Source organism: Anthonomus grandis, chromosome 10 (genome assembly GCF_022605725.1).
Source record: "Anthonomus grandis grandis chromosome 10, icAntGran1.3, whole genome shotgun sequence".
NCBI classification, from domain to species: domain Eukaryota; kingdom Metazoa; phylum Arthropoda; class Insecta; order Coleoptera; family Curculionidae; genus Anthonomus; species Anthonomus grandis.
Window position 1 is genome coordinate 26,848,215 of NC_065555.1, and position 25,966 is coordinate 26,874,180.

At 35.1% G+C, this 25,966-nt stretch overlaps 1 protein-coding gene across 1 annotated transcript in view; it reads right to left on the reverse strand.

Annotated features, from left to right (window-relative positions):
• Nucleotides 1-25,966, reverse strand: part of LOC126741449 (dynein regulatory complex subunit 4) — a 107,544-nt gene that overhangs the window by 23,804 nt on the left and 57,774 nt on the right. The window contains exons 7-9 of the mRNA XM_050447863.1: nt 20,809-20,976; nt 20,634-20,720; nt 12,807-13,007 (exon numbers count right to left, since the gene is read on the reverse strand). Coding sequence (XP_050303820.1) covers nt 12,807-13,007; nt 20,634-20,720; nt 20,809-20,976 — 456 coding nt within the window. The remainder of the gene's footprint in view (nt 1-12,806; nt 13,008-20,633; nt 20,721-20,808; nt 20,977-25,966) is intronic.

A 25,966-nucleotide genomic window follows, 5' to 3' on the forward strand; every position in this document is an offset into this window, starting at 1 on the left:
TATTTTATATGTTATTTATTATTTTGTTTTATTTGTGAAAAAACTGATATTACTGTTGTGTATACCTATAAGTAGGTAGTGTAATTTTAGGTATTTATTAAATTTAGGTAGGTTTGGAGTTTCACTGTTTTATTACTTACATGAAATACCTAATATTTAATTTTTTAGTTTGTTTTATTATTGTCTACATATATACGAATAATAACATTTATTATAATGAATAAGTTCACTGAGGGTAAGGTCCTTCATAGTCAAACGAGGGAAGTGATAGCAAACGTTTACAGGTAAGTTATAATAATTTATTTCAAAAAAAGTGAAATACATTGTGCCTCTTAAAAAAACAGTAGTTTATATTATATTTTATTGTTTTTTGTATACCAACTATGCATTCAAAATGTTGTTATTAGGATTTGCGATGAAGAAGCTGCAAATAATTCGATGAAATTGCCTCTTAAGCGTAAGCTTGATCGCGTTTCCTTTTATACCGGAGTCTCCGTATCATCTGTGAGAAAAATTTACAAGGAAGATGAAGTAAGGCGACAAAATAACCCTGATGAAATGTTAGCCAGTCCAGAGAAAAAACGGCCATGGAAAACTGTCGTCGAAAAAGATGACAGTTTTCATTTTCAAATAGTTAGGCATTGTATCACCAGATTTTACCTGGAATATAAAGTGGTTCCGACAACTAGAAAGTTGTTAAGAAAATTAAAAGAAGAGGCAAATTTTTCTTATTCCAGGGAAACGCTTCGGCTTTTATTAAAGTCAAATGGCTTTTTTTGGCATAAGTGTCAAAATAAGAGGAAAATCTTAATGAAGAGGCCCAATATTCTTTCCTGGAGATACAAATATCTTCGCGAAATACGAAAATATCGTGAAGAAGGCCGAAACATTATTTACTTGGACGAAACTTGGGTGGATAACGATTTGACGTTCAAGAAATGTTGGCAGAGCGATACGGTTACTGGTGTTTTAAAAAATATTAGTTCAACGGGTAAGCATACAATACAAAACAGTGTGTATAAGTTACAGTCATATATTTTTTCACGGACAAGGACCCGTTAAATTTGAAAAATATATATATTTTAAATGATATTTTAGGTCGGCTAATAATTGTTCATGCAGGTTCCGACAAGGGTTTTGTGGACAATGCCTGTTTAATATTTAAAGCCGGATTGGCCACAGGTGATTAACATGGCCAAATGAATAGGGAAAATTTTACTAGATGGTTCACGGAAAAACTTCTCCCAAATATACCTGCCAATTCGGTAATAGTGTTAGACAATGCTCCTTATCATTCGGTGCAGGAGGGTAAAACCCCAACAAAATCCGCTTTAAAAAGAGATATAATCGCCTGGTTAACTAAGAAAGGTAGCTATGACAACTTAATTAAGCCTTTTGAACTGATAAATTTTAAATTTTAAATATATAAATGTACCTACATAATATGTACATACACGGTGAGCTAATGAAAACCAAGGGGCTAAAAATACCAAATAAATTTGTCCCTTGCAGTCTAATATCAATTGGCAAAAAAAATGTTTTTTAAGAAAATGGCTGAAAAAAATGGGGTGGAATAAGGTATATCCTGTATATTATTATGTATTACATATACTATATGTTATAGGTATAAGTCACGATGCAAGTGCCAGAAAATTTGATCTTTTCGATTTGGTTTTACGCCACAAACCACCTGATGACCAAAAAAATTATATAGTAGATCGGATTATAAGAGTCCATGGGCAAACTCCATTAAGAACACCGCCTTATTTATGCGAGTTAAACCCAATGGAATTAGCTTGGGCAAGACTCAAATTTTTAATAAGATGTCGGAATACTACTGGCAATTTTAACATTACAACCTTAAAGGAGGTTACTGAGGATGCTATATCCTCGATTTCCGAAAATGATTGGCAGAAATTTTGCCAGCACGAGTTAAAGGACAACAACCGGCATTTGCTTTTTTAAAAAACAAATTTATTGAGAACAGGGACTAACTTAACTTACAACTAACTTGATTGATAGATAATGACTACATCGATTACTATATTAATTGTTATTGCTCTTGTCTATTACATTATATTTATACGTTCTAAAAATGATGACAATACAAACTAAGCTATTTCTAAATAAAGTATGCAGGGTCGGCATAAGGTGGCGGGTTGGTACCCGTAACTCCTCCCTCCTAAGAAATGAGCCCAGGGGTGAATTATATGACAATATGGCTCGGATTCTGTAGGGTTTCTTCGTCGTCACTGGTCGTGGTGGTGGTTTGGTTGGGATGTTTTCTTTTGGTCTGGATTAATTTTCTTGTCTTTCTTAGCAACAGGAAGGCGGCTACAGTAGTCATCAGGATATACAAGATGATGGTCCATACGCTAACATTTGTTATATGGACAGGTCCTTGGCTGGTTTCTTCCATTTTCTTGGCTTGGATGTCCATCATGGTTTGAATGTTCTTAAGTTCATCGAAGTTTAAGCTATTGAGTTCAAAGGGCTGTAAATCAATAGCATTAGGGTGAACATTTAAGTCTAAGGTCAGCTTGGGTAATTCAATGTTGTGAAAATGGGTGTTTGTATCGTGGAAACTTCTAATCTGGAAGTCCTGAATTTGTATGGTGCAGCTAGGGTTTAACTCAAGGACAAGGGTGCCTTGGATTGGAATATTTTCTTTATTATGGCCACATTGTTGGACAGCTACGGTTTTTTGGAGTGAAACAATTATCCATTTTTCTTGTTCCAGCTTCTGGATTTTCAAAGACTTGACCTCGGTTTGAATGGCTCGACAATTTGAGGGATGTTTTGAATACATCATCATTTGTACTTCACATGGCGGATCCTCGGATACGCTCAGAGGGCTGTTTTCTTTGCAAAGGTAGATTTCTGTAGCTACCTCTTGACATTTGGCATTGAACAGTACATATGAGTGTTCATTTAGGATAAGGTATTGACTTTGAGGGATAATTATTTGGTAAATGGAATTTAAGGGTACGGGCAAAGGGTAGAGGTGATATAGTACATAATTTGCAAGTTCAACTATAGGTACCTCTATTATAAAGAATATTTTGTTTTCCTTTGTATAACCCTTAATTTCGACAATTTTTTCGAATAGTAAAATGTTCTCTAAAGTTGCTGCAAATGGTAACTTAGTTTTACTTAAGTTAGGGCCAATTAATTTTATTTCATTTAGAAGTTCTTTTGGGTCGATTATAGAGCTGTGAAATATATTTAATTTCGAGAATGTAATCGCTATTTCGATGTTATCCAAGATATCGTATATATTTTGATACGCATTTATCACTTGAGAGACAAGTATTTCACTTAAAAAGAAAGAGTATGTATTTGTATTGTTCAAATTCATTTGTTTACCCACCAATTCTAGTTTTTTTACACGATTTTCTAAAATACGTTGATTATGTGACAAATTTTTGCTTATGCTTTCGAAATGTTCGACAGATTTTTTAGATATGGTTATTTGCTCTTTTATAAACGTTTTTTGCGAATTTTGGTTATTAGAGATTTCCAAAATAGCTTTGTCATATTTTTCAGCATCTTCTTGTGCGAGATTACCAGTTATGGTTTTTATAATGGAACCTAAGCCGTTAATAAGTCCACGTTTGTTTCGGTTGTTAAATAAGGGATTTAGTTGTTCAATTTGTAAGTTTACTTTAGCACTTAACGAATTGACTAGATTATAAGAGTTTAAAAAGGAGTTATTGTCAAAGAATTTATGAATTGATTCTTTTAGTTTTTTAAAAGTCTGTTCTAGGTATTTGGTTTCTTGGATTATGTCACTTACGTCAAAAATTTGTACAAAAGACCAATAGTCTGCTGTGTTTTGGGCATTGCCGAGTTTAAGTGGTAGTAGTCCAGGGTTCTGGTTGAGGTTATGAAACTGGGGAAGGGCTAGTTCTCTTCCAACGAGGGTGAAGATTCTGTAACAACAGGGGGTTTTCTTAATTCCTTAACGTGAATTGTTGTTACCTTTTTAGATTGTTTATTTTTGACTTTAACTTTATTATGTTGTAGTAGTTGTAGTATTTCGTAGGGGCCTTTAAACTTATTGTCTTTTTTGTTTCTAGTGTTGTTAACTATATAAACAGTTTGACCTATTTTAAATTGTGTTTGTTCTGGTCCGGCAGTGTTATGCTTTTCTACGATTTTTCTTTTTGTTTGATCGATGTTTTCTGTCACTTTTTGGTAAATGTGTTTGACTTTTTCCTTGTGATTGTTAACGTAATCATTATAGAATGTGGGTTCTATAATATCGCAGGGATCTCTACAATTAGTATGTCCAAGTGTTAGTTCAAAGGGAGTAAACTTTGTTGTCGAGTGTATAGAATTATTATAGGCAATTATTGCGTAATTCATTAAAGAAGTTACATTATCTGATTTATGTTTGTGTCTAAGAATTCGCAGGTGTTCAATTAGAGTCGAGTGGAATCTTTCAACAGGTGAATTAGATTCATGATGGAGTGGTGTAGTAAAATGTATTTTGATTTTGTGAGCTTTTAGTAATTCTTGTACAGTTTCATTCTTAAATTCGGAACCATTGTCCATTATAATTTTTTGGGGGATGCCATAAAATGAAAAATATTTTATTAGGGCATTAGAAATTTCGATAGCAGTTTTTCCAAAAATTGGAATTGCTTGTCCTAATTTTGTAAAGGGGTCAATTAATGTTAGGAAGTCTTGATTGTCGAATTTAAATACGTCAATGTGAATTAACTCAAAAGGTTTGCCTACTGTTTCGGTTAGAACCAGGGGAACATAAGGTTTTGTTCTGGAATATTTAGTGAGTTGACATGTTTCGCAATCATTAATATAGTTTGTAACATCTGTTTTCATGGAGGGCCAATAGTAATTTCTTTTAAGGTGTTCTAGAGTTTCGTTAATTCCTCTATGATTACATTTGCCTTTATGTTGGTGTTTTATTAACAATATTTTATGGTCGTATTCTCGTATGTTAGTGACTATTTTTGTACACTTAATTAGTTTCAGTCCAGAGCTATAGAAATTTTTTAAATACACTCTGTTAAAATCTAAATAAAGTGAGTCGTCATAAAAATATAGATAAAATGTTTTATTTCCCGTGGTGTAGGTTTTTAGTAAATCAAATATTAGTTGGTCGTTTGATTTAGGGATTTTTACTAAAAGAAGTTTTAGATGTTCGAACTTATCGTGTATAACATCAAGTTTGTTTATGGAATGTCTAGAGATGATCATTTGGTGTGGTTTGTTATTTATTATGTCATCTAGTATTTTAATTCCTTCACTAAGATTATCAGGGTCACTGCATGAATGCGGTGTTGCCAAAGTTGGGGTATTGTCTATGACTTCTAAATTCGTGTTATTGTTAGCTGGTCTTATTAAAATATCTTGCAATATTTTAATTTTTGGGGACTTTCGTTGTTCGTTTTCATTAAGGTTTATGGTCGGGTTGGAGTTATAGTTGGTGCTTGTCGATGGTTGCGGGTTAAAGTATTGCGATTCAGGTGGATAAGGGCGGGAATAAATTGTATCATGATTTTCGAGAGGATTTTCAGCCATATTACGCAAAAAATCTAAAATGTCATTGTTGACTTCGCCTGGATTGTTAATGATGCTTTCGTTTTCTAAAGCGTTTATTTGAATTCTGGAAAGGGCATCGGCATTGGTGTTTTGAGTACCTTTTATATAGATTATTTCGTAATCAAACTCTTCAAGCTTGAGGCGCCATCTGATAAGTTTACTATTTGGTTCTTTTAAACTAAAAAGCCAAACAAGAGGACGATGGTCGCTATAAATTTTAAATTTCTTTCCATAGAGATAAGGGCGGAAGTATTTACATGCCCAAACTATTGCTAAAAGTTCTTTCTCAATAGTAGAATATCTGGATTCACTATCATTAAGTGTGCGGCTGGCATAAGCTACAGGTTTGTCATTTGGGACGTTGCCTTGTGAAAGAACGGCTCCTATTGCAAAATTACTTGCATCGGTGGTAAGGATGAATGTTTTTTCGAAATCGGGGTACTGAAGGATAGGGGCATTAATTAGCAGTTGTTTACAATGCTCGAAAGATCGGATAAATTCAGGAGAATGAACTACTTTTGAATCTTTTTTTAAGCAAGCTGTCATGGGCTTAGTTATTTTTGCAAAGTCTTTGATAAAACGTCTGTAATAGCCTAGAAGACCCAAAAAGGCTTTTATTTCTTTTGGACTTTTGGGAATTGGAAATTTCTGGATAGCAGATATTTTATCTGGATTTGGTTTGACTCCATTGGATGTAACGACATGTCCGAGATATTGGACTTCTTTCCTGAGAAACTCGCATTTGTCCAGTTGAACTTTAAAATTCGATTCACGAAGTCGTGAAAAAACTTGTTTTAGACGAGAAAGATGTTCTTCAAGGGATGTGCTAAATATTATTATGTCATCGAGATAAACTACGCAGATTTCATTTTGGAGGCCACGAAGGATGTTATCCATCACTCTCTGAAAGGTGGAGGGTGCGTTTTTAAGACCGAATGGCATTCGACAAAACTCAAAATGTCCAGACTCAGTAGAAAAAGCGGTTTTAGAAATATCATGAGGATCCATCTCGATTTGGTGGAAACCATTGGCGAGATCTAAAGTGGAAAAATACTGACTTCGACCAAGTTTGTCCAGAATATCGGCAATATTGGGAAGGGGGTATTTATCTCCTACAGTGCGCTCGTTTAATCGCCTGAAATCTATAACGACTCTCCATTTGCGTTTGCCAGAAGAATCAAGCTTTTTTGGAACGATCCATATTGGACTGGACCAGGGAGAAACTGAATTTCGAATAATTCCTTGATCTAGCATTTTAGAAACTTGTTCCTTGACTTCTTTTTTGTGAATCTCGGGGTAGCGGTAAGTTTTAGTGAAAATGGGGCTTTCGTCTGTTAAATTTATTTTGTGTTGAATTTGGTTTGTAAAAGTTAATGGGATTTTGTCACAATAAAATATGTCTCTAAAATTAAAGCATAATTTTCTGAGCTTTTCTTTTTCTTCTTTATTACAGTGTTGTAAGCGTAAATTTTTCAGATTTTCTTTTAATAAATTGTCATGTTCGATGGTAAGAGTTTGTTCACTTTCCATTTTTTGACAAAAATTTACGTCTAAAGAATTTATTGGTTCAACGTTAAATGATTTATTTATGTTGATTTTGACGGGGGTCTCGTTAGAATTAGTGACCATAGTATAAGCGTAAAAGTTAGAAATGTTTACTAATGCTTTTGGAATTTCTACTCCATTTTCGAAATTTATGTAATCAAAAATTCCTAAACCAGATTCAATAGTCACAGGTAGTTTAATAACTTCTTGCGATCTTGGTGAAATGATTATAGAAAAGTTTTGAAAAAAATTGTCGGAATTATTATTGGTTATTTCTTTAGAGTTTTCGAAAATTATTGGAATGTCAGAGTTTTGTGTAGAAAGTTTACTATTTTTTAGGTCAATTTTAGCGTTTAGTTGTTTTAATAGATCAGTACCAATCAAACCATCATATTTTTGAGAGAAGCTAAATAAATAAAATTTGTGTGAGCCACGGGTGTTAAATATTTTAAAAATAGGGATGTTCATCGTGAAAGGAATTAGCGTGTGCCGTCTGTATATTAAATATCTCATTTGAAATGTGATTCTTGAAACATTTGTATGCTAGTTGCGGACTCATCAAACTTCTCGAGCTTCCAGTGTCGATTAAAAAATAAGCTTGTATTTCTGGGATGTAAACGTACGGTAAATCTGATCTGATATTGTTAAGGTATATTATGTTACGGGTTCGTGGTTTGTGATTTCGTGAAAATTTTGCTGTTCAGTTGTATTGTAGGGTTCATCGGAATTATGAGGTAGATGACTTTGATCGTGTGATGAACTATTATGAGGTTCATCGTATTGAGTTTCTGGGAATGCACCAGTTAATTGTGCATGTGGCGACAAAATTTCACTGTGATAATCAGAATAATTGTAATTTAAATTAATATAGGGGTCATTGGAATAATTATCAGGATCGTAGTAATTATTTTCTGAATATTCGGGGTAGGCGGATTCCAAATTATTATGGATAATAGTGTTGCCAGAACTTGTATCCATAGGCTCAGGTTGATTTCTTCGAATAATAGAACTTGCTCGGGGATTAAAATTATTTGGTCTACTTGGGGGTAGAAAGGGTTGTCTAAAAGTAGAGCTATTACTACTTCTAAAAAGGTGGGGCTGTGAAATAGAGTCAGTACGAGATCTATTTTGGAAGTTATTGCCTAGATGAACAGGGCCTTGAGGAAAATTTGAACGATTCAAATTTTGGGGAATTGATCCAATACCTTGTGGTACATTAGATCTGAAAATATTTTGAGGTAATGGGGTCGGTTGAAGAGCATTTCTATATGGAAAATTAGAGGTTGGAATATTCGTATATGGTCGTTGTTGGGGTTGATGCCTGGAAGAATGTGGGAAATTTCGAGGTGGTAAGGGTGGTAAAGTAAGCGGTCTTGAATAGTTTTGTTGAAAATTCTTGCCTTGAGAAAAATAAAGAAAGTTCTCTTCTTCTACGACTAAAGAAATTGCTTTTTCCAAAGTGTCAGGGTTTCTTAGCCTAACAACAAGTTGGATTTGGTAAGGTAATCCATTTAAAAATGTTTTAAGGGCAAAATCTTCGTAGTGTGCTAACTTAATTCTACGTTCATTTTCATCTGCAACGGAAGTATTGAGTTTTGAAAATAAGAGTGAATGAGCATCTTGCACTCTCATACCAAATTGAACAGGATTTTCATTTCTACGTATTTTTAATAAAATTAAATCTTGTATCAAACATTCAATACTACGCTGATCTGAAAAAGCTATTAAAAGTGCGTCTTTAATTAATAACCATGAGTTTAAATCTGAGTTAGAGCATATGAGATCGGCTGCACGACCTCTCAGTTTCATTAAAATTGTATCAATTAAAGCTAAATTTATCGGATTATTTAAATTAGTGGCATCTTGAAAGTTTTGAAGTACATGCTCACAAGCAGTGATAAATCTATTGAGTTGTCTTGGATTGCCATCAAAAGTAGGGATATTGTCAGCTTGATATCTTAACATACCAATATCTATTTGACTCATTTTCTTTTTTTCGATAGTAATTGAAGGTAAAGGTCTTAGTTCTTCGTGAGAAACGGTTTGCAAAAAATTTATGAACTCGTTGAGTTCTCTTATTTCATGCTCAGACATAAAAGAAATTCAAAAATACAGTAAAATTTACAATTATTAACTGTAAAAATTGTAAATATAAAGGTTATAAAAAGGTAAAGCGTCTTTTTATAAAGAAATAAAAATAAATGGTAAAAACTTCAATTAAAATTCACTCAAATAAAATAAAATACACCTTGGTAAATATTAAAATATACCAAAATACTCGAAAATAAATGCAAATATATATCACCAAAAGGATTTAAAAATAATGGTAAGGAAAAATGTTCACTTACAGTAAGGTTCTTGCCAAAATTTCCATTTGTCTCTTAGCCTAATTTCCTAAAGGAATCGATTTTTGTATTCCCAGGACCTAAACTATAGCTGTTCTCAATCCGGTGCTGAACGGGTGGTTGCTTCAATTGGATCGCTGCAGGTACTTCCGACGATTCTTGTTCTTTGAAGGTTTCTGCAGATCTTCTTTTAGCTTCCAGGGATTGTAGCGGTCTTCAAACCGTAGAAACGGACCCAAATATGGCGATTTTTGTCCAATATTGGAAAGACCGAACTACCGACTGCGCCAGTTAAAGGACAACAACCGGCATTTGCTTTTTTAAAAAACAAATTTATTGAGAACAGGGACTAACTTAACTTACAACTAACTTGATTGATAGATAATGACTACATCGATTACTATATTAATTGTTATTGCTCTTGTCTATTACATTATATTTATACGTTCTAAAAATGATGACAATACAAACTAAGCTATTTCTAAATAAAGTATGCAGGGTCGGCATAAGGTGGCGGGTTGGTACCCGTAACTCACGTCAGAACTGTGGAGGATAAATTTTGGAAAACTGACCAAATCATGGAAGAAATCGAGCCCCTTGTCATCACAGTAGGAACTGAGGACAGTGACACTAATGGCAGTAGTAGTGAAGACGATAGTGAATACGAGGCTGAAGGTAAAGAAAACGAGCTCGCTTATTTCACCAGTGAAAATAAAAACATGTTTAAGTGAAGTGTGTGAGACTTAAAAAAAAACAATAATATAAATAACAGTAAACGAAAAATTAGGTAAGTTATTTACCTTATATTTTTATCAAATTACCTTACTTTTTCGGAAATACCAAAAAGAGTGAAAATTTCGCAAAAAAAAACATAAAAATTCCCGTTCCTAGTTTAACCGAACTTTTATCATTGCCAAAACGCTTATGCTGTTCGTTTTTTATAATCTATACCAAGTGGCTCATTTTAGTCGACGTTTGACTTTTGCTTTGTTTTTTTTAATGACCTTCAAAATACACGTACTATTGCAGTGACGTGGCCCCCTGTGACCTTAGCAACTTTTGTTTAAACTTTGTTTTTAAATTCGGCTTAGCAACAGAGATATTTGCGTGCGACCCTATATACAGGGTGTTCCACAATCAACGTCATAGGCTATAACTTTTTTATTTTTAAGGATATTTTTTTTAAATATATTTTTAATAGCTATAGGATCACTACCCAAAATTACTTAAAAAAACTACCCCCGACAAATTAATTTTTGGGGGATGTATTTGTTGGGGGTAGTTTTTTTAAGTAATTTTGGGTAGTGGTCCTATAGCTATTAATTTTTTTTTTAAATTTTTATAGTTAAAAATAAAAAAGTTATAGCCTGTGACGTTGATTGTGGGACACCCTGTATACCAAAAAAAAGAACTTATTTCTAAAACCATAAAACATACAAATGAATAATTAATTAGGAAAATTTATTTTGATAAATTTTAAAATTATTCTCCTTAAATCGAATTTAAATAGTTTCACATAATACCACACGCCACTGTTCATTTTATGAATGAAGTCGGTCATGTTGTCTCCACTACTGCATTCCCCTTACCTCAGGCCGAAGTGTTGCAGATCCGTCTGCCACACTGTATTTACTTCCGCTTGGAAAACTGTGGTGTGTTTCCCTAGCGGAAAGGATTCCTCCGTGTTCGTTTCCACCCTGTACACTATTTCGATCTGCTTTTAAAAATGCGCATACATCGGTCATCAGATAATCAGATCGTAGGCTGTTTCTGCTTTCATCCGAAAATAAGACATTTGTTTAATTTTTAACAGTCCAATCGAAATATCAATTTAAACGGCGCGTTTTATTTTTCCTTGGAAGCTCTTAACCTCATAATGTCTTCTGCTGAATAATTTCTGAGCTCTAACTCTTCTTCTGATAGTTTCAAGAGAAACATAAATGCCTGTTACTTGTAAAAGTTGCATATGCAGCTCTAGATGAGATCATATATTCGAGCTATTTGAGCTAAAAAGCGATTCTGTCCTTCGGTAGTGGCTCTTCCATGACTTTTCGGACTATTCTTTATTCTTCCCTGTTCCAAAAACCTTAAATAGGTTTTGAAGCAATTCTCACCACTCCTCTGACCTACCAAGCCCTGTTCTGCCAGAGCAATAATTCTTAACCTCTTCACTTCTAATAATCCCAGGTATAACATATAATATTTAACATATAATATTTATCTAAATGTGCGAAAATAAAGAACTTATAAACTCAGTGCGACTTGCAAGTAAAATAGTAAAATCGATACTGCCAGGACAAATAAAATCAATTATTTTGTTAGTATCCCTATTCGTTTTAGTAAATACATGTACTCTTTTATCGCTTATATAAAAAAATATTTCATATTGTAACGGCATTCGAAGCGTCGAGAATATCAGCTGATTCCCCGTCATTCCAGAATGATGCAAGTGGCACGTATCCGGAAGGTCAGCGAATCCTCCGGAATCATAGTCAGCCGAGTATATAAGGAGCCGTGTCGCAGCTGGTAGGAAGTTATCAGTTCAGTGCAGTGCAATTCGGAATATTGTCGTGGGATTTAACGGCCATAAATAGTAGTAAACAAATACGGTAAAAATAAATATTTCTAGTAGTCGTAAGTGATCGTGTTTAGTAATGTAAATGTGTTGACCATTTTTGGTAAAATCGAGTGAACTGGACGTCAACCAACTAGACATTGGTAAAAATAAATAATAGTGAACTAAAATAAATCAGACTAAAGTATGTAAAAATGCCAAAACTATTCAGATTGCTGAGCTGAAAAGAGCACTGGATGAAAAGGTCTGCATTCGGACAAGAAATAAAGTGGACTTACGGGAGCGGCTTCATAACGCATTACTTGAAATAGGCTGACCCGGACAATTTTGTTTTTGTTGCTGCAAGCAATATCGGTTAAATGTTGCAAAGTTTGGAAGCTAAATTACTGATTAATTCTAAAAGATGATCTAAAAAAAGAATTGCTGGCATGGCACGGAAGATGGTTTAAATAAAAAATTACTAGAAAATTCCGCTAACCTGGAAGAGAAGTTGCAAGAAAATTCTGCCGACCTGGAAGATAAATTGCTCAAAAATACTGCAAAATTAAAAGAAAACTCCGTCACACTCACCAATTTAAAAACTGAGCGAAAACACTGAAAATCTTTTTAATCGTTAGATGAGCTAATATCCATGTTGCCAAATTTTCAAAAAAAAATCATTTTCCGTTCTTCATAAGCGTCTACCTTACAAGACGCTTACAACAATCATCAATTGCATCAATCACCCTGTATAACATCCTGTATAAATACGAACTAAGTATTTTTAAAATTACCTCCAGTTTCCTGTTAGTTTTATCCGGAGAAACTTTCAAAGACGTTGTGAGCTCTCCAATTACGACATCCTTATGGTCCGATACTTGACTCAACGTCTGTATTCGCTTCTGAAGCAGAATGTTCTTTACCCCAGTTTTCTGTTGCACTTCAAGAATTGCTTTCACAAACCGGTCATGGAGCTCATCCCTTTCTTCTTGTAACTGTGAACAAAATATTTACGTATTAGAGCATAAACCTTAACTGCTTTAATAACATAGAATAAAAATAGTGTCAGTTATAACTAAAATGCAATTAAAATATGCTTATTTATGGAATCAGAAAACGAAAGAAATAAAATAACTTAAGATATATTTTTTATGGATGGTTTAATTTCTTTACTTTTAAAATCAAATATTATTTTGAATGTGCTTAATTGTTAGACAAGGGATGAATTATTCCTTTTTTCAATTATCCTCCACCCAATGTTTTAACAGCTTTCTTATAGCAATGGAAAGTGAATTTCATGAATTTTTAATTTGACAGTAAAATAAGAGAAAACCATAAAGTGATCGAAAAAATATGTTTAAAGAAGACCCTTTGGCATTTTCATGTGGTTTCTGATATTCATGAATTGCCATGATGATAAAATAATTTTTGTTTACCTGAAGAGGTAATAAGAAACGTTAACCCTTCAAAGAAGAATTAATGATTTCCCTCACTAGATACAGCTTTTGATAAAGGAATACATATTCTTCATTCTGCGATCAGTGTGAAAATGTTTATTCTCAGTACTTGTTTAGGAATGAGTATTTTTGTCGCTATCTAAAAGTCATACTTCAAAACATGAATTAAGATCTTCGAATCTGAAAAGGAAACTTTTTAAACAAAAAATTACGTTTTTACTTTTATGCAGTGGCGTCATCTAACAGTCATGCTATAAAACATAAATTAATATAACAAAACAAATATTTAAAAGCCTAAAGGGAAACTAGATTAATGGCCGTAAAAAAGTATAGTCTATATTATGTGAGGAATTAAGCATTGTACACTAGTAGAGCCGTTACTGTCCGCTAACAGCTTTTGCATCAACATGGTTCTAGTTTGATAAACCTTCTTGCTTCATAACTTCGTCATTAAAAACTGCGATAGTGGAATACGTACAGTGCTAGCGGTACTTGAATGTTCTTAGGCGTTTCACACGATAAATCATAGACTTCTATCAGTTAAACTCTTAACTACGAAGTCTGAAATTTTGGGTTTTCTAAAGAATTAGTTTGTTTGACTAATTTATACTTATCTTATGGATATTAAAAAGTTCGCTACCAAAATAAATGTGTCTGAGAAGCTTGAGATACTATCTTATGTTCCACAAGGGTTCATATTGGATCCCATCCTTTTTATACTTTATATTGCTGATATTTTATCGTAAATCAATAATTTTCATGTGATTGATTATGCTAACACATAGCTATATATTTCTGTTAATTCCACAAATTATAAGTGTAAGCCTCCCTTAATCCTTTTGTAAAATTGGGTTTACACCATACTTGTTTGCACATATTTATAGGAAAAAAATTCTTATTTTAACTCCAACAATACGCTCTTGAAACACTTGTACCAAATTTTCTAACACCCTATATATGTGCGCCACGTCCAATGAAAGTTCATATCTTTAATAAAAATTCATATCTTTGGCTGTATGGATAGTGAAACGATAAAATTTGGCATGTCATCTTTTAATATATTGAGTTTTTTTGCCAACACCACCGAAGAGAGCGGTACCGAGTTGAAGTCAAAAATAAGTAAAATTTCCTTTTACGATGAGATCTCAAATTTAAAGGCTGTAATTGAAATCTTCAGGATATACCATCATATCTGTATACTTTTTGGGCGAGATCCGTATACAGGGTGAGTTATTATAAGCGAACAAAAGTGAGATTACTTTGAAACTGACATTTATTTCACTAGATTAAAATATACATTTTTATATCTATTTAACTAATTGTAACTTATTCTATTTAATAATAGGTCTTTAAAACTAGGCGACCTAAAAACTAATACTAATAATATGTACAAACATAATACTAATATTAATATTGGCTGCCGCTACTCCTGGGTCAGCCTGTTGTTGTGGTTAATGAACGGGAGCGGTTTCTTCCCCCCTTTAACCAGATTTTTAGCGAGGCGGAACAGCTCCGAAGGATATTCAATATTTTTTTCAATATCATCGAGTTTTTGCTCCCACTTCTCGGAGTTTAAGTCTTCGAGAAGTGCTTGCACTCGTCGATTCGCACGGTAAAACTGTTGTTTTACGAACGGGTCGCCAGACTTATAGCTAGTTTTCTTAGCCGGTTACGCCGTCTAATTTCCTCTCTGATATCGTCTGGGATATGAGTTTTATTGAAATTCCTTGGGAGCTCTCTCTTAGCTGATGATAAAGCTTCAGAGATATTATGCGTCAACCTGTCTATGGCGTTTTCGAGGAAGGGGGGGTCGTTGAAAGGGGGGACTGGTGGGCAAGATTGGAGGTGATTTCTATAAGAAAGTTTGTGAAGAATCTGGGACTAGTGGGGGCGGGGTTGTTTGCGAGGTGACCTAATTCCATGTAGATGGGATGGTGATCGGACGAAAGTTCATGCAAAACACGGACTTGTGTGGGCATGGGAATATTTCTGAAGAAGAAATTGTCGAGTATTTCTGGAGCACCATTTGTCGAGACGTGAGTGGGTTCTTGGGGAGGCCATACATTGAATGGAATGGCTTCCGCCATTTCCTGTATGATGAGACCCTTTCGATTTTGGCGCCTGCATCCGCAATCAAGGTGCTTGGCGTTCAAGTCGCCTCCTACCAAGATAGGGGTGTCAGGGGAGAAGAGGTTTGCCATTTGAACCCGGGTTACTTCCCTAGTGGGGCGTGAGTAGACGGAGCCTATCAGTATAGGGCCGCTACTCATTTGAACCGTAACAAAAGTGGATTCGAGAGTTGGGTCAGGGTTTGGCGAGTGGAAGTGGTGGACTGATTTTTTGATGGCTATTAGAGTCCCACCACCTCTCTCATCTAGCCTGTCATTCCTTATGACATTATAATTAGCTAGGGAGAAACGGTGTTGGGGCTTTAAGAACGCCTCTTGAATCAGGAGAACATCGAGGCCGTGATCTTCGAGAAATCTTTGTATTTCCGCCTTTTTTCTGCCAATACTATTAATATTGACAGAGGCGATTTTTAACAGCGAAGGTTGGAAACGAGGGGTGTTAGCCATTAAACGGTTTGAGGAGCAGGGGAGAATGACTGCATCAGCTGTAGGAACTGCTGTTGCATGTTTGTCATGAATGCGGTGAACATTTCATGTTTAGTGGGAGACGAACCTGTTAAGGGGGTGGGCGCGGTAGGTGGCGCCGGGGTGGGAGCAAGTGCAGGAGCAGCGAGCTTGGCATTGTTTTGTTGTCCCCACTTGAAGTTGGAAACGGTAGGGACTGTCGCTGCCGCGCGGGTTTTAGTGATTTGTTTAGGATTTCTGGGACATCCTTGATACGAAGCAGTATGGACACCGCCACAATTGGCGCATGTCGGAGGGATAGCGAGCGGTTTTTCGCAATCCTGCGATAAATGGTCTTTGCCGCATTTCACGCATTTGGGATGCGCGTTGCAGCGAGATTGACCGTGACCAAATAGTTGGCAGCGGTGGCATTGGGTGCTGCGTGTTTTAGCTCGTTGAGCCTCAACTCGTATCACCACGGCACCGAGGGCACGGAGTTGGAAGATTTCCTTTTCTTCCCTGGGGAGTACAACTAGAACCATTGGGACTGGTTTCCTGTCGGCGTTATACCAACGAGAGACGGAGAAGGGGTGAAAACCTTTGGATTTTAGTTCCTCATCTATTCTAGAGGTTAACCATTGCTCAGGGACTCCACGGAGGACGACATAGATTCTTTTCTCTTCAGGAAGAGCAAAAGAATGGAATTGTTCCTTGTGATTTTCAAGGAAAGACTGGGTTTTTCTATAATCCTCAATGGATTGGGGATGAATTTTGATGCCGTCCCTTTGGTTTACGGCGTGACCGATATTAATTTTGAGTTGGCTTAGAGAGGCTGTTATCTGATCAAATCTGGATTTATCTCTGATAACAATAGGAGGGATCCTCTCTCTTTTTGGGGCTTGAGGGGCGGGTTGGGGTGGAGGCTGGCTTCTGAAGCCAGGTTTCGGGGTGCCTGCTGATTTGGCAAGGGTGGGATTGGATGGGCCGATAAGGGTTGGGACACTTGTCGTGTCGGTTTTTTGTTGAGAGGGGGCAGAGTTTCTTCTTTTGGAGGAGACGACGATGAAGTCGTCGTCATCCTCTTTGAGGGAGCCGGAGTAGGAGCGGGTTCGGTTTCCATTGTGGAAACGGTTGTGATTTCAGGTTGGGCAGGGGTTGCAATGATAACAGGGGTAGAAATGGGGGCGGATACAGGGGCAATAGTCGATAATTCTACTTCTACTATTTGATCGGAATTTTCGGACTTACCGGATTTGATGACGAGGCGTCGCAGCTCCCTGATTTCTTCAGTGAGATGGGCTATTGTCTCCTGTAGTCTGGCCTCTCTTTCGGCTGCTTCGGCTTTTTGCTGAGCCTCTCTCTCTTTCGCTTCGGCTTTTAGCCTGGCTTCACGCTCAGCCGCTTGGGCTGCTTGCCGATCTAGGCATTCTTGGAAGTGAACGGTCATCCGCTCTTGGGCTGCAATGTTGGCCTGCAGTAGGGAAGCTCTGTCATAATCCATCTCGCGACGGTTATGACAGGGTCTTTCCTCTGGATTGAGTGGTGATCTGCTGCGGTCTGACTCGTCACCGCTGCTAGACATGATCTAGTGTGAATACACTTGGTAGCACATTCATAAACGCTACACTACACTTTCACTTTTACACTTTTGGAGCACTTTAGCATACACTCGAGAAACGCTCGATTTAAATCGGGACGCGACGCGTCGAAAGGACCTAGGCGCACACCAGAGGTCTAACTCTGGCGAAAGTCACGTCGGAACTGACAAAAGTGAGTAAAAAAAAAATAAAATGCTTTAGCGGCTAAACTGTAATTTAAATAAAAAAGGTGCTTGAGCGAAAATGCTTCGTTTTATAGTAGAAATGACATATTTGGAGCTTTTTTTTTTAATTTTTCTGGCATTTTTAGTTGTTTGTAATTTTCCGCCAAACTGTAGTTATTTCGGAAAAAAAAATTATCATAAAATAGCTTCATCTTTTGTCTTCTAAAGGCCATATAACCGAAATTTTTGTGAACCATACAGGGCGAGCAATAATAAATTTTTCCCATAAAGGTCCGAAAAATATAAAATATAAAATTATATTTGATTTAAAAACTTTTTAAAAGTGGCAATCGGTCAGTGGAATTTTGTTACCCCCCCGGACTCGACTATCATGGTCCAATAAGTAAGTGATCCAGCACACAATGTAAAATGCATACGGACGCGTTCTGAATCGATCATATGGCCTGATAACGTTGTCAAGTAAATGGCGGCTGTTGCTAAATTTGGCCGGGACCGACTTTTTAATTTCGAAAATTAGAGGCTTAAAATGGGTTGAACTGATCGGGAAATAGTAGTGACCATATTCGAAAACTTTGAATTTTCCGAATATGAGCATATTTTTTAACAAATCGTCTTTATTAAGTCGATTAAAGAAAATTCGCCGCGTTTTGTTTTTTACATATTTTTATACTTTGAAGGGCAATGGGTGGAATAAGGATCAAGAGGTGACTCTGAATATGAATTGAACCTAGTTCGTTTTGTACAGAATAATGAGTGGAAGTAGTATGGTAGCATGTGACTATGTTTGTAATAATACGGATTATTTTATTAATAATATGGCGGTAATTTTAAACGGGTTTGAAACTACCTTTTGGTTAAATATATATTTGTATTATATAGAGGGTATTGATATTTAAGAACATTTATGAGGATAACAAAAGTATAATAATAGAATTATACAATATTAATATTATTGTTGTAATAACATATAGAGAGTTTTAAAGTTTAAGGGCATTTTTAAATAAATTCAGATTTATACTTTTTTTAAGATAAAATTAATTAACTTCCAAAATTCTGAATTTTAGGGTAACGTGACCATCATAACTTCTTTGCTATTCGTCCGATTTGCTTGAAATTTGATATTTGGGGTTGATTTAGGATGCAATTATTAAGTTTTGACAGATGTTTGATACACGTGACATTCATAACTCTTCCGCTATTGATCCGATTGGGTTGAAATTTGGTATTTAAAGTTTATTTAGGAAGCAATTAATAAATTTTAAAAGATATTTAACATATTGAATTTAAAAGTAACGTGACTTCCATAATTCTTTTGCTATTGATCCGATTGAGTTGAAATTTGGTATTTGTGGTTTATTTAGAATCCAATTAATAAATTATGACTGATGTTTGACATATAGCATATTATATTGACATACAATGCCACTATATAAATACATTAAGGTTCTTTAAGGCATGATATCCCAACAACTGGTCCTCTCTTTCCTTATCATATAAGCGTTGTTCCCGCTCCCCCGACTCACCAGACTTAAGTACACCTGATAATTTTAGTATTTTTTTAAGAATGCCTTTATGGCTCTTCACAGACAAGACCTAAACGTTCCAAACTGGTCCCCACGGACCAATTGTTTAAACATATGAGTTACTTTTTAGGTGAATATGAATAAATGTACTATACCGGTATGGAAACGAAAGTGCCGACCATCAAAAATGATATTGTGAGTTAAAGCATTTGCAATAGTCACCTATTGCAGATGGAATTTGCGACGAAAAATTATTTAGAGATTAATGAAAAGATCTAAGGATATTTAATCATGCCTTTTTGTGCTAATAATGCGATCAGTGAAGGTAGCTCATAAAAAATAGTCAACTATGTTTGCAGTATGAGCAGGCCAACCGTCTTGATGGTACCAAATTTTATTCAAAACTAATATTTAGCAGCAGAAGAGTAGGAATAATTTTTTCCCTAAGAGATTAAAGTTTTTTTTTCTAGGTTGCTATCAATAAAACAAGGACCGATAATCGAGTTTCCTGAAATGCCGGCCCATACATTAATCCTTTTAGGATACTGCGTTTTAATTGCATTTCTATTGAGTAAGCCTATTTCAACCGATCGATAATGATAATCAAGTAGGAAAAGGGATGATTCATCAATAAATAATTTTATTATCTATGATTTATTTTCTATGAGTGTTTCATCGCTTTTCGCATGTTCCAGAATAACTTCATAAAATACCATCCGGTTTTGTTTGTTCTATTAAAAACATACTTGGATTACTTTCAACTTGTAATATTTTGTTACGCTTTAAAATATTCCTATTCTGTTATAAAAAATGTATTCAGGGCTGAATATCAAATAGTCCTTCAAAAATTTGTGTACAATTACAGGGAAAGTTAACGTCGGCGAAACTATAAACAGGAATTTCGTGAATTTGCCTTTCTTGCTGTATTGGTCTATGGGATTTGTCTATGAACAGGTTGTTCTATTCTATAGGCGCATTTATGATATTCCGTTTTAAACATCCATATTTTTCAAACTTATAAAACTGGGGCGATTTTCAAAACAAAATGCAAATCTGGCAATTATTTCCAGTACGGAACTAGCTGAGCAGCATCCTCTAATAATTTAAAAACATGGAAAATTACTCCGGGAGAGTATATGCAAATTTGTAGCAGGGATTAAACACATGTATGTTCTAAGATCGGCGCAAAATATTTTTCCTACATAATTCCTGCCGCATGCACAGGTTGCCATAAATTATTCTGACTAAAAAAATGAGAAAAATAAATAGGTGTTTTGAAAATTACCTTTGCAAATCGTAATTGTAGTGCATCATTGGACCATCTGAGGTCTTCCAAGTCCTTAGTTGTTTCATTTAATTTGGCCTTGGTATTCTATATAAGAAATAGAGTATTAAACATACGCTTCCCTTATTTATTAAAGATGTTCATATAAATAAAGATATTTTTTTATTAATCTTACCGCCAAAGAGATTTTGTCTTTCTCATAATTCTGTAGTTGTCGTTTAAATTCTTTAACATCCGCTAGTGCTTGCTTCAATGGATTAACCAATTTCTTATTTTCAGAAGTTAGGTCTGCCACCTGTTTGCTCATACGCTCGTTTTGTTTCCGTAACACCTCCATTTGGTCCTAAAATCGAAAATTTTATGCAATATTTAAATCAAAACAAGTGTTAAAGACATATATAGATATAATATACATATGGACAAATAAAAAATCTATACCCCGATTTTCTGGCTTTAAGATAAAAATCTGGCGCACAGATTCGTCGATTTCTGATCCTAGAGGATTGAAACAGCTTTTTCGCTATTTTATCCTCCATTTAGGTTTAAAATATAGGTAAGGAATATTACCATACCTTATTTTGAAGAATTGGTCGATCTGAAATTGACTCTATATTTCAAGAAAATTGCCATCAATAATATTAAAACGAATGAGCTTAAATATCTACTTGTTAAACATTGTCAAGCTAGTAGCATACGAGCATATCTCAGATTTCAAATAATCCGTTATCGTAAAAAATTTCAAGTAAAGTCAGATCAGGCGACCTGGGTGGCCAGACATGTTTCTTTTTTTTATTTTAGATATAACAATAATTTTAAAAATAGAAGTTTCTGCACAGATATTAAAACTACTGAATGTTTAGTTTTTTTGGAATATTCTGCAAATAAGTACTAAAGCTGATTACAAACTTAAACTGCTTTGTTTTGCCCTAAAGATGTCAATAAATAGAATTATGAGTCTGCTAGCACGACTCTTCTTCTGATTTTTTATTTGCTAACTCTTCTAAAGATCTTAAATTATTCTCACATCAAAATTCCTCCGGTTCATATACTACAGACAACATCAGAGAAGTTGGTTTAGAAATATCGATATAACAGTCTTTTTGAAAGAAGCCAGGGATATACGAATTAACATAGCGAATGTTATTTTTGTACTTTAATAATTACTTGGATTTCGAGATACCTCATCTGGATACCAAGCTATACACGGTATAACAAGTCAAGAGAAAATTAATCAATTCTCAGTATCAGCTGTAGACGATTAGAAATCTGATTCAATTTAGCTGTCACAAATTATGAACTACGAAAGAGTTCTGGGCTTAATTAAGTAAAAATAATGAATATTATAACTGGGCGCAAGAAAAAGGGAATTGGGATATGCACGTTATCAACTGAATTTGCAGAGATTTGCATGGCTTAATAATTTACTAGTTTAGATCATAAATAACAGTGAATGAGAACAGGTCATTAGGGAAGCACAATACATTTAAATAAGATCAAGGTAAAAGAAGATTCCGATTTTCGAAAAAAAATTACATAAAAGCTATTTAAATATCTTTAAGGAATATATAGGTCTGGCCATCTCACATCTTGGATGCGGAAATCAGTGTAATAATTCACAATTAAAAAAAATAAGCCACATGTTAATAAGAGAAGCATAGCCAGGGGCGGATCCAGGTTGGATAGAAGATAAAATAAACGTCAATTTTCCTGGCAAGTGGGAATTAAAAACGTGTTACCTTCTCTGCGCAAAATGAAGTGTTAGAAACAAAATATCTTTTCAGTCAAATATTTTGATTTAATATTTTTTTACCTATAATTAAATATTCTACAACAATCGATATAGTATACTGTTAGCGACTCAATATAATTTAAATCTCCCGCAAAACCATCGCATTTCGTAGTTTCCGCTCCCGACGAGACAATCAGAGCCATCTAGGACTAAAGCCGAATATAATTGGGAGAAAACAACATCACTTTTTTCAGTAAAAAGAATAGGAGAAGTCTGAAATAGCATCAATTTATACGGCCAATAGCGACATCTTCTATTGAATAGCAATACCACGAAGAATGTTCTAGCTGGAAAGGAAAGGCAGTGATAGCAAGTATGAGACAAGGACGGAAATAGAGTCGAGAGTCGGGTATTTTCTACTTATTTCGGGAGCAGGAATATTTGAATATATAAAGGTGGCTACACACATAACTGCAAGCTTGACAAGCTTGCATGAACAGACTTTTTGTACAAGCATGCATAATTTTCCTTCGCCGCCACACGGTACATGCATGCTTTAACAAGCTTCAGTTTATGCCGCGAAAATGTCTGATTCAGACGATACCTTGCTTGCTTTGGCCGCTTTTTACCTTATCCGTAGGAAGAAAATGCGAAAAAAGAAACGTGATGTATGGTGTAAAGGTTACTGAAAAGACGAACCTATTCCCATATTAATTTACTGTCTGAATTAAGGATATATCCGCGTGATTGGCATAATTATTCAGAATGAGTGAAACTTACCTGAAGCTTTTGTTACTTGTAAAACCTTTAATTAACTCTTTCAGGGGCAACAAATTTAAAATTTTTATTCTTTATTTGGGCACAGATTTTTTTTTCTTATTATGTTTATTTTTCTGTAAACTATAACTTAAGAACATAAATAATACTAGTAACTTTGTTTATTTTTTATTTTTACTTATTATTTTGTACATAAATGTGAAAAAACAACTGGTGCTATATATGTACCACTGCCCCGTTCTTATTTATTTCTATGAAAGTCTTGAAAACATGTTTTATTTTTAGTTAAGCAGAGAGGCACGTTGCAAACGCTGCAAACCCATTCCGTTCTGACTTGGTTCTTTTTGGTGCTACAGTTAGCACATCGACGTCGAGTACCACGTTCAGGTTGATGTGTCGAACCTTCAAATCGGACTTCTTCGGAAACATATGGTTTATTTTTCTTTATAGCAATAGTTTCAAAACTTGAAGCAGATCTTTTTCTAGCCACCAGAGCTTCTGCTACAAGTCCTTTTATTATACTTCGTCGGAAATCTTTCATAGAAAGAGGTGGAAGCTGCAGTCCCTTATATAATACAAAAGCATTAACAACTGCAGCGTCCAGAAAAAAAAAGAAAATTCGATGCCACCATTTATGACTTTTTCGATCTATTTTGTAGTAAGACAAATTTTGGTCGAACTTGTCAACAAAATTCATATTTGCATTGTAGTCAGCAAGTGCCTTTGGACAGGGTACTTTGGTAATTGATCCATCCCTTTCTTTCCGGTTCACTTCAAGCATATCACGTGGATCGTGGAAGTTGGACAAAAGAAAAACGGAACGCTTATCCTTCCATTTAATGACCGATAAATCACTATTGCTCGTAAACCACTCCATTTCACCTCTTTTCATGTTCTTATCAGCTTTAAAATTCGGTATATGTCGCCTAGAAGAATTAACAGTGCCGCAGGCATGTATATTTATATTCTTTAGATCTTCCATAAGTTCTACCCCGTTAAAAAAATTGTCAAAGTAGACAAGGTGGTTTTTATTTTCTAGCCCTTCACATAGCTGTTTGACAACTCTTGACCCTAAGTTCTTCTCGGCATTACCACTTGGCTTTCCTGTATAAATATCAAATTTTAGACAATATCCGTTTTTATCTGCCAGTACCCACACTTTATACCCTCTTTTAGTGGGCTTCTTTGGCATATATTGTTTGAGGGAGCTTCTCCGTTTAAATTTTATCATAGATTCATCTATGGCAACTTCACGACTTGGCAGCATGCATTTGCCAAAAGCCTCTGCCATAGAAATCAACAATGGCCTTACTTTATATAGTTTGTCGTAATTTGCTTCCCCTTTTTTTGCCATCAGTGAATTGTCGTTCAAGTGAAAGTTACCAAGCAGCCAACTAAAACGCTTCACTGACATTAGATTACTTACATAAGAGTCATGAAGATCTGGCGCACTGGACCAATGGTCCCTATAACTCGGAAGGCGCTTTATGCCCATAAGTAAATTCAACCCCAAAAATGTTTTTATTTCGCGAACATCGGTTGGTTTATGCTTGCTAAACTTTTGTTGAGCATACAAATTTGTTTCAAAAACCATATCTTTTATGAAATTCTCAGAAAAAACAGCTGAAACAGTTTGCACGGAGTTGGATCTATCATATTCGTCACGCAATCAGCTAAACCAGACTGAGCAGCAAAATCTGGAGGTGAAGCAGGAGTTTCCACATTAGACCAAATTGGAGGTTTTCTGCCAGCAGGTGTGGCAAATGCAGCTGTTTGAATTTTTCTAGCAATTGTTATCAAAGGCAAATCATCTTCAGAGTCACTACTTGAATATATTAGCACATTATTTCCGATGGTTTGATTGCTTCCGTGTCGCTTTCTTCTTCGCCCTTGTTACTGGCTAATGATTCGCTATCAGAAGGAATTTCTTCAGCGACTGCATGATTTTGTTCTATTTCTAAATAAATATTCTCTATTTCAGCGAATAGATCATCTTGCGTCATGTTAACCAACTTAAATGGCAAGTCGGACATGTTGGAACCTGAAAATAAAAAAAAGCTGTCGCAAAAAATAAAAAACCTAATGTGTGCGGTGGTACGCATAGAGTACCAGACAGATATCAAATATTACAGGATTTTTTCAAATAAATATTCAGTCTCCATCATAAGAAAATAGCTTTATAATATAATTACAACGCAAATATACAAATATACTTACTTTTTTAGTCTTTCTCTCACTCACAGTTAGTTTACACTCTTGACAACTTAATTATAACCTTAATTTATTTTTCAGGCAGTGGCTCTATGTCCGGCGCCGTTACCGCAAGGCGCACTTCTTTATAAGGACGTAAACAACTTATTTCTAATGGTGGTTCATAAACTAAACCACTGCTCCATTCGTAAATAAATTTTATACCAGTGGTGCTAAATATGTACCACCGCCTAACTAGAGCATGCATTAAGGTGGTACATTTTGTACACCAGGGCCCTTGAAAGAGTTAAAAAGCAAGATACGATTATGAGACAAGCTATAACTCCCCACGAAAGATTAACAGCAACATTACGATTTCTCGCAACCGGAGGGAGCTAGAGAGCTAAGATCTTAAATATTCAACTATAATTTCACCACAAGCTCTGAGTTATATAATTCCTGAAACGTGCCAAGCTATCTACGAGGTGCTGAAAAGAGATTTTTTGAAGGTAAGTAAAATCCTTGTTGTTTTTAAGTAATTTATTACAAAAGTTATAATTCCTAGTAGGTACAAAACAGGAAAATAATTGTCAAAAACAAAATATTAAAAATTTAGTTTGCGAAATTTTAATAATAC